Source organism: Cinclus cinclus, chromosome 34, assembly GCF_963662255.1.
Source record: "Cinclus cinclus chromosome 34, bCinCin1.1, whole genome shotgun sequence".
Lineage (NCBI taxonomy): Eukaryota > Metazoa > Chordata > Aves > Passeriformes > Cinclidae > Cinclus > Cinclus cinclus.
Window position 1 is genome coordinate 641,176 of NC_085079.1, and position 12,427 is coordinate 653,602.

The following is a 12,427-nucleotide window of genomic DNA, read 5'->3' on the forward strand; positions in this document are numbered from 1 at the left end:
GAGGTGTTTGAAGAAGGTTTGGGGTCTACAGGAGGTGTTTGAGGAGGGTTTGGGGGACCTGGAGGTGTTTGAAGAAGGTTTGGGGTCTACAGGAGGTGTTTGAGGAGGGTTTGGGGCACCTGGAGGTGTTTGAAGAAGGTTTGGGGTCTACAGGAGGTGTTTGAGGAGGGTTTGGGGCACCTAGAGATCTCCAGGAGGTGTTTGAAGAAGGTCTGGGGCTCCTGGAGGTGTCTGGGGAGGGTCTGGGGATCCTGGAGATCTCCAGAAGGTGTTTGAGGAAGGTTTGGGGGGACCTGGAAGTGTCTGGGGAGGCTTTGAAGTCCCCAGGACACATCTGAGGAGGATCTGGGATTCCTGAAGCTATCTGGGAAGGATTTGGGTTCTCCAGGAACCATGTGGGAAGGGTTTGTGATAGAATTTTGGTTTCCTGGAGCTCCCCAGGTACCATTTTGGTGAACACTGACCGGTCTCGGCCGTTTTCACGGCGGTGTCGATGAGACCCTCGCGCCCACCCATGGCGTGGAAGAAGAACTCGGTGGGGGTGAGGCCGGCCAGGTACGAGTTCTCCACGAAGCCGCGGCTCTCTGGGCCGTAATCGTCCTTGATGAAATGCGGCAACGTCCGGTGCTTGAAGCCAAACGGGATCCGCTTGCCCTCGACGTTCTGCTGTCCCACCACGGCGATGACCTGAGGGGACAAAAGGATGAGGGGCGGTGGGGAACGTGTCCTAAAAGGATCTCGGGAAGTCAGGAATTATTAAAGGAGTTCGGGGGATTTTAGAGGAGTTGTGTGAAGTTTAGGGAGATGCGTCAGGATTTAGCTGAAGCTACCAGAGATCCTTCAGAATCACCCCAAACCCTCTGAGATCCTTCAGGAACTGCCCCAACCCCCCCCGAGATCCTCCAAAAACCATCCCAAACCCCCCGAGATCCTCCAAGAACCACCCCAAACCCCTTCAGATCCTCAAAAAACCATCCCAAACCCCTTCAGATCCTCCAAAAAACATCCCAAACCCCTTCAGATCTTCCAAACACCACCCCAAACCCCTCGAGATCCTCCAAAAACCACCTCAAACCCCTTCAGATCCTCCAAAAACCACCTCAAACCCCTTCAGATCTTCCAAACACCACCCCAAACCCCCCGAGATCCTCCAAAAACCACCTCAAACCCCTTCAGATCCTCCAAAAACCACCTCAAACCCCTTCAGATCCTCCAAAAACCACCTCAAACCCCTTCAGATCCTCCAAAAACCACCTCAAACCCCTTCAGATCCTCCAAAAACCATCCCAAACCCCTTCAGATCCTCCAAAAACCACCCCAAACCACTTCAGATCCTCCCAAAAACCACCCCAAACCCCTTCAGATCCTCCAAAAACCATCCCAAACCCCCTGAGATCCTCCAGGATCCACCTAAAGCTACCAGAAATCCTTCGGGATCCACCATAAACCCCCCCGAGATCCTCCAAAAACCACCCCCAAACCCCTTGAGATCCTTGAAAAACCACCCCAAGCCCCCCGTGAAGTCCCCTCCAGACCTGGGAGATGTTGATTTTGGAGCCCTTGGCCCCCGAGACCACCATGGATTTGAAGTTGTTGTACTCGGACAGGGATTTCTGGGCAGAAGAACCGGTTTTGTCGCGGGCGTCGTTGAGGATCCGGTTCACCTGGTTCTCGAAGGTTTGTCTCAAGGTGTTGCCCGGGGTGGGCTCCAGCTCGTTGTTGTGAGCCTTCTCGATCACCTGGAGACCCCAAAAATCATCCCAAAATGGTCAAAGGGGTGACCCGAAATGAACCAGTGATCAAAATTAGCTGAAAAGGTCAAAAATGTCTAAAAAAATTACAGAAAATTTCATAGAACTGCAAGAAACCCCCTGAGACCCTCCAGGATCCTCCTGAAACCCTCTGAAATCCTCCAGGATCCTCCTGAAACCCTCTGAAATCCTCCAGGATCCACCTGAAACCCCCTGAGACCCTCCAGGATCCTCCTGAAACCCTCTGAGACCCTCCAGGATCCACCTGAAACCCCCTGAGACCCTCCAGGATCCACCTGAAACCCTCTGAAATCCTCCAGGATCCTCCTGAAACCCCCTGAGACCCTCCAGGATCCACCTGAAACCCTCTGAAATCCTCCAGGATCCTCCTGAAACCCTCTGAGACCCTCCAGGATCCTCCTGAAACCCTCTGAAATCCTCCAGGATCCACCTGAAACCCTCTGAAATCCTCCAGGATCCACCTGAAACCCTCTGAAATCCTCCAGGATCCTCCTGAAACCCTCTGAAATCCTCCAGGATCCTCCTGAAACCCTCTGAAATCCTCCAGGACCCACCTGAAACCCTCTGAAATCCTCCAGGACCCACCTGAAACCCTCTGAGATCCCTCAGGATCCTCCTGAAACCCTCTGAGATCCCTCAGGACCCACCTGAAACCCTCTGAGATCCTTCAGGATCCACCTGAAACCCTCTGAGATCCCTCAGGACCCACCTGAAACCCTCTGAGATCCTTCAGGATCCACCTGAAACCCTCTGAGATCCTTCAGGATCCACCTGAAACCCTCTGAGATCCCTCAGGACCCACCTGAAACCCTCTGAGATCCTTCAGGATCCACCCGAAACCCTCTGAGATCCTTCAGAAACTGCCCCAAACCCCCTGAGAACGTCCAGGATCCACCTCAAACCCACCCAAGATCCACCTGAAACCCTCTGAGATCCTCCAAGAACTGCCCCAAATCACCTGAGATCCTTCAGGATCCTCCAGGACCCACCTGAAACTCTCTGAGACCCTTCAGGATCCACCCAAAGCCACCTGAGATCCTCCAGGATCCACCTGAAACCCCCTGAGATCCTCCAGGAACCCCCTATGGATGCCCCAAAAATTCCCAAAAGCTGCATGAAATCCCTCAAAACTTCATGAGTTTCTCAGAAAGGATTTTTGGGGTGGTGGAAGGGGGTTGAGGTGGTCCCGAGATGTTTCAAAACCCACCCAAGATATTTTGGGGTGCTCCAGGTAGACACAAAAAAAAAACCCCAAAAAACAAAGAAAAAAAACCCCCAAAAAACCTGGAATTGTGTAAAAGTTCCATGGAATTCCTGAAAGTTCCTTAAAATATCTCAGAGGGGTTTGGGGAGGGGGGTGGGATGTCCTTGACGATGATCCAAAACCCCACCAAGAGCACCCCAAAAATATCCCAGGAATCCTGGGAGGGATCCAAACCCCTCTGGAACATTCCCCACCCCCCCCCCCTCCCCCACCCAGAGAGACCCCAAAAAATTTGGGAGAGGTCACCCCAAAAATCTCCTCTCAAACCCACCAGAGATCTTCAAAAACTGAAGAAATCTCCAAAATCCCCAATTCTCACTCAAAAAAAAAAAAAAAACCCAAATAAAACAACAAAATCCCCACCTAGAGATTTAAAAAAAAAAACAAACAGAAAAGGAGGTCCCCACAATTCCAAGGACTCCCCAAAATCCTGGAAAAAAAGGCCAAAATCCCAAGAAATTGTCCCAAAATCCCACCTCGATGACGTCCTGCTTGGCTTTCTTGATGGTGTTTTGGATGTCCTGGTAGGTTTTGGCGTCGGCGATGGAGTCCCCGATGCCGATGGTGTGACCTGAGGGGACATTTTGGGGTTCCCAGCCCCCCAAAATTTGGGGTTACCTTCAAGACCACACCCGACCCCCACAAAACCCCCCCCCAAAAAAAACCAATTCTGGGTCAGGTTCTGGTCAAGGTGTGAGACAAAAATGGGGTTGGGATGTTGGACATCAAAATTCCTGAGATCTCCCTGTTTCCAAAAAATGGGTTCAAGGATATCCCAAGTTCATTCTTGTCCCAAAAAATGGGACTCAAGAACATCCAGAGATATCAAAGTTCCACCAATATGGGAGCTGAGAAGGTCCCCAAGTGACCAAACCCCTCTTAGATGCCATCAAAAACATTCCCAGAACCTCAAGACCTCCAAAAATTGGGGTCCAAGAACCACCCGGGACCTCAAGACCCCCCAAAATTGGGGTCCAAGAACCACCCAGGACCTCAAGACCTCCAAAATTGGGGTCCAAGAACCACCCAGGACCTCAAGAACAAAGGCCCAAAAACTCAAGAGCTCCACCAAGCTGGGACCTTGAGAGAGTCCCCAAGTGACCAAACCCCTCTTAGATGCCACCAAAAACATTCCCAGAACCTCAAGACCTCCAAAAATGGGCTCCAAGAACCACCAGGATCTCAAGAACGGGGTCCAAGAGCTCCAGGAACACCAGAGCTCCACCAAGCAGAGACCTGGAGAAGGTCCCCAAGTGACCAAACCCCCTTCAGATGCCACCAAGAGGGGTCCCAGCCCCCCCAGGACCCCCAGCGACGCTGACCCTCGATGAGCAGCCAGTTGTTGATGACGGTTTGGATGTTGCTGTAGAAAAGTCTGGTGGTGTCGTGTCCCATCTCCAGGTAGGAGATGTGCACCAAGGACCCCGCCGACGTCCCCAAGGATTTCTTGCAGAGGATGCCCATGATGAGCTCCCCGTTCTCCACGATGACCTGGGGACATCCAAGGGGTTGGGTTAGGGGAGGAAAGAATCAGGAGATACCAAGAGTTCGTCACGGAGAGCTCCAAAAATAATCTGGGGTTGTATCAGAGCTGAGAAAGGGCTGGAGAGGAGAAAGCGGCACCAAAGTCACCTCAAACCACCCCAAAACCTCCTGAGATCCCACCAAACACCCTCAAACCATCCCAAAACCTCCTGAGATCCCACCAAACACCCTCAAACCACCCCAAAACCTCCTGAGATCCCACCAAACACCCTCAAACCACCCCAAAACCTCCTGAGATCCCACCAAACACCCTCAAACCATCCCAAAACCTCCTGAGATCCCACCAAACACCCTCAAACCACCCCAAAACCTCCTGAGATCCCACCAAACACCCTCAAACCATCCCAAAACCTCCTGAGATCCCACCAAACACCCTCAAACCATCCCAAAACCTCCTGAGATCCCACCAAACACCCTCAAACCACCCCAAAACCTCCTGAGATCCCACCAAACACCCTCAAACCACCCCAAAACCTCCTGAGATCCCACCAAACACCCTCAAACCATCCCAAAACCTCCTGAGATCCCACCAAACACCCTCAAACCACCCCAAAACCTCCTGAGATCCCACCAAACACCCTCAAACCATTCCAAAACCTCCTGAGATCCCACCAAACACCCTCAAACCATCCCAAAACCTCCTGAGATCCCACCAAACACCCTCAAACCATCCCAAAACCTCCTGAGATCCCACCAAAACTCCTTCTGATCCCACCAAAGCTCCTCAAACCAACTCAAAACCTCTTTAGATACCACCAAAACCCACTCAGATCATCCCAAAGATCTTCAAACCACCCCAAACCCCCTCACACCATCCCAAAACCTCCTTAGATCCCACTAAAACCCCCCAAACCACCCCAAAACCCCCTTGAACCATCCCAAAACCCCCTCAGATCCCACCAAAGCCCCCTCAAACCACCCAAAAGTCTCCTTAGATCCCACTGAACCCCCCCCCCCAAACCAACCCAAAACCCCCTCAAAACCACCCCAAAACTCCTGAGATACCACCAAAGCTCCTCAAACCGCCCCAAACCCCACTCAAACCACCCCAAACCCCCCTCAAAACCACCCCAAACCCTTCACACCATCCCCAAAACCCCCCTCAAACCACCCCAAACCCTTCACACCATCTCCAAAACCCCTCAAACCACCCCAAACCCCCCTCAAAACCACCCCAAACCCTTCACACCATCCCCAAAACCCCTCAAACCACCCCAAACCCTTCACACCATCTCCAAAACCCCTCAAACCACCCCAAACGCCCCTCAAAACCACCCCAAACCCTTCACACCATCCCCAAAACCCCTCAAAACCACCCAAAACCCCCCTCAAACCACCCCAAACCCCCCTCAAAACCACCCCAAACCCTTCACACCATCCCCAAAACCCCTCGAACCACCCCAAACCCTTCACACCATCCCCAAAACCCCTCAAAACCACCCCAAACCCCCCTCAAACCACCCCAAACCCCCCTCAAAACCACCCCAAACCCCTTCACACCATCTCCAAAACCCCTCAAACCACCCCAAACCCCCCTCAAAACCACCCCAAACCCCTTCACAGCATCCCCAAAACCCCTCAAAACCACCCCAAACCCTTCACAGCATCCCCAAACCCCCCTCAAACCACCCCAAACCCCCCTCAAAACCACCCCAAACCCCTTCACACCATCTCCAAAACCCCTCAAACCACCCCAAACCCCCCTCAAAACCACCCCAAACCCCTTCACAGCATCCCCAAAACCCCTCAAAACCACCCCAAACCCTTCACAGCATCCCCAAAACCCCTCAAAACCACCCAAAACCCCCCTCAAACCACCCCAAACCCTTCACACCATCCCCAAAACCCCTCAAAACCACCCAAAACCCCCCTCAAAACCACCCCAAACCCTTCACAGCATCCCCAAAACCCCTCGAACCACCCCAAACCCCTTCACACCATCCCCAAAACCCCTCAAAACCACCCCAAACGCCCCTCAAAACCACCCCAAACCCCCCTCAAACCACCCCAAACCCCCCTCGAACCACCCCAAACCCCCCTCAAACCACCCCAAACCCCCTCTCCACGTCCCCAGACCCCACCTTGGTGTCCCCGGGCGAGATGTGTTTGTAGGGCCCGCTGTCCTCGTCGTCGGGGTGCGTGCTGTGCGTGCGGATGCAGTTGATGTGCCCGGGGATGATGAGGGAGAAGATTTGTTTCCCTGTCCACAGGGGTCGTGGTTTTAGGATGGCTGGCTGGGGAACTTTGCCGTCCCACGTGGACAGGAACATCAGCAGGTTCATCACCTCGCCCTGAGGGACACCCCAAAAATATCCTAAAAGTGTTCGGTAATTGAGAGAAACCCACAGAGATCCCAAAAAACACCCAAAAACTGTTAGCAGGTGAGAAAATCCCATAGGGATCCCAAAAGCATCCCAAAACCATTATCAGGTGAAAAAAAATCCCATAGGGATCTCAAAATATCTCCTAAAGTGTCAGTAATTGAAAAAATCCCATAGAGATCTCAAAAACATCCCAAAAACACCCAAAAAATGTCAGAATTCGAGAGAATCCCAGAGAGATCCGAAATTATCCCAAAATATCCCAAAAACACCCCAAAAATGTCAGAATTTGAGAGAATCCCAGAGAGATCTGAAATTATCCCAAAATATCCCAAAATACCCCAAAAATGTCAGAATTCGAGAGAATCCCAGAGAGATCTGAAATTATCCCAAAATATCCCAAAATACCCCAAAAATGTCAGAATTCGAGAGAATCTCAGAGAGATCCGAAATTATCCCAAAATATCCCAAAATACCCCAAAAATGTCAGAATTCGAGAGAATCCCAGAGAGATCCGAAATTATCCCAAAATATCCCAAAAACACCCCAAAAATGTCAGAATTTGAGAGAATCCCAGAGAGATCTGAAATTATCCCAAAATATCCCAAAATACCCCAAAAATGTCAGAATTCGAGAGAATCCCAGAGAGATCTGAAATTATCCCAAAATATCCCAAAATACCCCAAAAATGTCAGAATTCGAGAGAATCTCAGAGAGATCCGAAATTATCCCAAAATATCCCAAAATACCCCAAAAATGTCAGAATTCGAGAGAATCCCAGAGAGATCCGAAATTATCCCAAAACACCCCCAAAATACCCCAAAAATGTCAGAATTCGAGAGAATCCCAGAGAGATCCAAAATTATCCCAAAATATCCCAAAAACACCCCAAAAATGTCAGAATTCGAGGGAATCCCAGAGAGATCCAAAATTATCCCAAAATACCCCAAAAACACCCCAAAAATGTCAGAATTCGAGGGAATCCCAGAGAGATCTGAAATTATCCCAAAATATCCCAAAAACACCCCAAAAATGTCAGAATGCGAGAGAATCCCAGAGAGATCCGAAATTATCCCAAAACACCCCCAAAATACCCCAAAAATGTCAGAATTCGAGAGAATCCCAGAGAGATCCAAAATTATCCCAAAATATCCCAAAAACACCCCAAAAATGTCAGAATTCGAGGGAATCCCAGAGAGATCCAAAATTATCCCAAAATACCCCAAAAACACCCCAAAAATGTCAGAATTCGAGGGAATCCCAGAGAGATCTGAAATTATCCCAAAATATCCCAAAAACACCCCAAAAATGTCAGAATGCGAGAGAATCCCAGAGAGATCCAAAATTATCCCAAAATATCCCAAAAACACCCCAAAAATGTCAGAATTCGAGAGAATCCCAGAGAGATCCGAAATTATCCCAAAATATCCCAAAAACACCCCAAAAATGTCAGAATTCGAGGGAATCCCAGAGAGATCCAAAATTATCCCAAAATACCCCAAAAACACCCCAAAAATGTCAGAATTCGAGGGAATCCCAGAGAGATCTGAGATTATCCCAAAATATCCCAAAAACACCCCAAAAATGTCAGAATTCGAGGGAATCCCAGAGAGATCTGAAATTATCCCAAAATATCCCAAAAACACCCCAAAAATGTCAGAATTCGAGAGAATCCCAGAGAGATCTGAAATTATCCCAAAATATCCCAAAATACCCCAAAAATGTCAGAATTCGAGAGAATCTCAGAGAGATCCGAAATTATCCCAAAATATCCCAAAATACCCCAAAAATGTCAGAATGCGAGAGAATCCCAGAGAGATCCAAAATTATCCCAAAATATCCCAAAAACACCCCAAAAATGTCAGAATTCGAGGGAATCCCAGAGAGATCCAAAATTATCCCAAAATACCCCAAAAACACCCCAAAAATGTCAGAATTCGAGGGAATCCCAGAGAGATCTGAAATTATCCCAAAATATCCCAAAAACACCCCAAAAATGTCAGAATTCGAGGGAATCCCAGAGAGATCTGAAATTATCCCAAAATATCCCAAAAACACCCCAAAAATGTCAGAATTCGAGGGAATCCCAGAGAGATCTGAAATTATCCCAAAATATCCCAAAAACACCCCAAAAATGTCAGAATTCGAGAGAATCCCAGAGAGATCCGAAATTATCCCAAAACACCCCCAAAATACCCCAAAAATGTCAGAATTCGAGAGAATCCCAGAGAGATCCGAAATTATCCCAAAACACCCGAAAAACACCGCAAAAATATCATAATTTGAGAGAATCCCAGAGAGATCTGAAATTATCCCAAAACATCCCAAAAAAACCCCAAAAATGCCTCAAAATTTCAGAAATTGAGAAAATCCCATATGGGTCCCAAAAACACCCCGAAAGTGTCAGAAATTGAGAAAATCCCATAGAAATCCCAAAAGGCCCCAAAAACATCCCAAAGTACCCCAAAAATGTCCTTAAAGTGTCAGAAATTGAGAAAATCCCACAGAGATCCCGAAATGTCCTAAAAATGTCCCAAAGTGTCCTGTCCTAATCCCCACGGGAGACACTTGCCCTAAAACCCCTAAAACCACCCCAAAACCGACCCTAAATCACCTCTAATCACCCCAAAACCACCCTAAATCATCCCAAATCACCCCAAAATGACCCTAAACACCCCAAAATTCCCCAAAGTTCCACCCAGGATGGTTCCCCTTGAGGAAGACGTCGCTCTTGGAGAACTCAACCCAATCCCAAACACCGGCCCTAAAACCCCCCCAGTCACCCCAAAACCACCCCAAATCCATCTCACATCATCCCAAATCACCCCAAAACCACCCTAAACACCCCAAAACCACCCTAAACACCCCAAAATGCCCCCTTTAAGGACCGACCTTCTTGAGGAAGACGTCGCTCTTGGAGAACTCAACCCAACCCCAAACACCGGCCCTAAACCCCCCCCAGTCACCCCAAAACCACCCCAAATCCATCTCACATCATCCCAAATCACCCCAAAACCACCCTAAACACCCCAAAATGCCCCCTTTAAGGACCGACCTTCTTGAGGAAGACGTCGCTCTTGGAGAACTCAACCCAATCCCAAACACCGGCCCTAAAACCCCCCCAGTCACCCCAAAACCACCCCAAATCCATCTCACATCATCCCAAATCATCCCAAAACCACCCTAAACACCCCAAAACCACCCTAAACACCCCAAAATGCCCCCTTTAAGGACCGACCTTCTTGAGGAAGACGTCACTCTTGGAGAACTCAACCCAACCCCAAACACCGGCCCTAAAACCCCCCCAGTCACCCCAAAACCACCCCAAATCCATCTCACATCATCCCAAATCACCCCAAAACCACCCTAAACACCCCAAAACCACCCTGAACACCCCAAAATGCCCCCTTTAAGGACCGACCTTCTTGAGGAAGACGTCGCTCTTGGAGAACTCAACCCAACCCCAAACACCGGCCCTAAAACCCCTCCAATCACCCCAAAACCTCCCGAAACTCAACCCAAAACCACCCCAAACTCACCTCCAATGACCCCAACCTGACCCTAAATCACCTCCAATCATCCCAAAATCCCCCAAATTCCTCTTTCTGGGGACGGACCCTCTCGAGGAAGACGTCCCTCTTGGTGAACTTGCGCACGGCCGTCAGCGTGTCCTGCACGATGCCCATGACGGGCCGGTTGCTCTGGGGGGTGACGATCATCCGGGGCACCATGGCCAACTCCTGGATCTCCGCACGCGTCTCCAGCGACTGAGGAAGGTGAAGATTCATCTCGTCGCCGTCGAAATCGGCGTTGTAGGGCGTGGTGACACTGTGGGGACATCGGGGACATTTGGGGACATTTGGGACATTGGGGTGTCAGGGGCATTGGGGACATTTGGGGGCATTGGGGACATTTGGGGGGATTGGGGACATTTGGGGCAGGTTCATCTCGTCGCCGTCGAAATCGGCGTTGTAGGGCGTGGTGACACTGTGGGGACATCGGGGACATTTGGGACATTGGGGTGTCAGGGGCATTGGGGACATTTGGGGGGATTGGGGACATTTGGGACATTGGGGTGTCAGGGGCATTGGGGACATTTGGGGGGATTGGGGACATTTGGGGGGATTGGGGACATTTGGGACATTGGGGTGTCAGGGGCATTGGGGACATTTGGGGACATTGGGGACATTTGGGGGCATTGGGGACATTTGGGGCAGGTTCATCTCGTCGCCGTCGAAATCGGCGTTGTAGGGCGTGGTGACACTGTGGGGACATCGGGGACATTTGGGGACATTTGGGGGGATTGGGGACATTTGGGGGGATTGGGGACATTTGGGGGGATTGGGGACATTTGGGACATTGGGGTGTCAGGGGCATTGGGGACATTTGGGGACATTGGGGACATTTGGGGGCATTGGGGACATTTGGGGCAGGTTCATCTCGTCGCCGTCGAAATCGGCGTTGTAGGGCGTGGTGACACTGTGGGGACATCAGGGACATTTGGGGAAATTGTGGGGACATTTGGGACATTTGGGGATATTGGGAACATTGGGGACATTTGGGGATATTGGGGACATTTGGGGGGATTGGCGACATTGGGGACATTTGGGGATATTGGGGACATTTGGGGACATTTGGGGATATTGGAGTCATTGGGGTGACACGGACATCGGGGACATTGGGAACGCTTTGGGGACATTGGGGACACTTCGGGAACGTTGGGGACATTTGGGGCAGGTTCATCTTGTCGCCGTCGAAATCGGCGTTGTAGGGCGTGGTGACACTGTGGGGACATCGGGGACATTTGGGGGGATTGGGGACATTTGGGACATTTGGGGATATTGGGAACATTGGGGACATTTGGGGATATTGGGGACATTTGGGGATATTGGGGACATTTGGGGACATTTGGGGATATTGGGGACATTTGGGGATATTGGAGTCATTGGGGTGACACGGACATCGGGGACATTGGGAACGCTTTGGGGACATTGGGGACACTTCGGGAACGTTGGGGACATTTGGGGCAGGTTCATCTCGTCGCCGTCGAAATCGGCATTGTAGGGCGTGGTGACGCTGTGGGGACATCGGGGACATTTGGGGGGATTGGGGACATTTTGGGCCACTGGGGATATTGGGGACGTTGTGGGGACACTGTGGGGACATTTGGGACATTTGGGGATATTGGGAACATTGGGGACATTTGGGGATATTGGGGACATTTGGGGGAATTGGGGACACTGGGGACAATTTGGGGACATTGGGGACACTGTGGGGACATTGAAGGGATTGGGGACATTGGGAAAGTTTGGGGTATCGGGACATTGGGGACATTTGGGACACTTTGGGGACATTTGGGGACATTTGAGGTGTCAGGGACATTGGGGACATTTGGGACACTTTGGGGACATTTGGGGACATTTGAGGTGTCAGGGACATTGGGGACATTTGGGACACTTTGGGGACATTTGGGGACATTTGGGGTGTCAAGGACATTGAGGACATTTGGGACACTTTGGGGACAT

The 12,427-nt window shown here is 50.5% G+C and overlaps 1 protein-coding gene across 2 annotated transcripts in view; it reads right to left on the reverse strand.

The window, feature by feature from the left end:
• The window catches only part of POLR2A (RNA polymerase II subunit A), a 54,123-nt gene that overhangs the window by 22,875 nt on the left and 18,821 nt on the right, over positions 1–12,427 (reverse strand). For both annotated transcript variants that reach the window (XM_062512184.1, XM_062512185.1), the window contains 6 exons: positions 10,520–10,730; positions 6,663–6,872; positions 4,359–4,527; positions 3,513–3,607; positions 1,536–1,739; positions 465–687 (listed from right to left, as the gene is read on the reverse strand). In XM_062512184.1, coding sequence (XP_062368168.1) covers positions 465–687; positions 1,536–1,739; positions 3,513–3,607; positions 4,359–4,527; positions 6,663–6,872; positions 10,520–10,730 — 1,112 coding nt within the window. The remainder of the gene's footprint in view (positions 1–464; positions 688–1,535; positions 1,740–3,512; positions 3,608–4,358; positions 4,528–6,662; positions 6,873–10,519; positions 10,731–12,427) is intronic.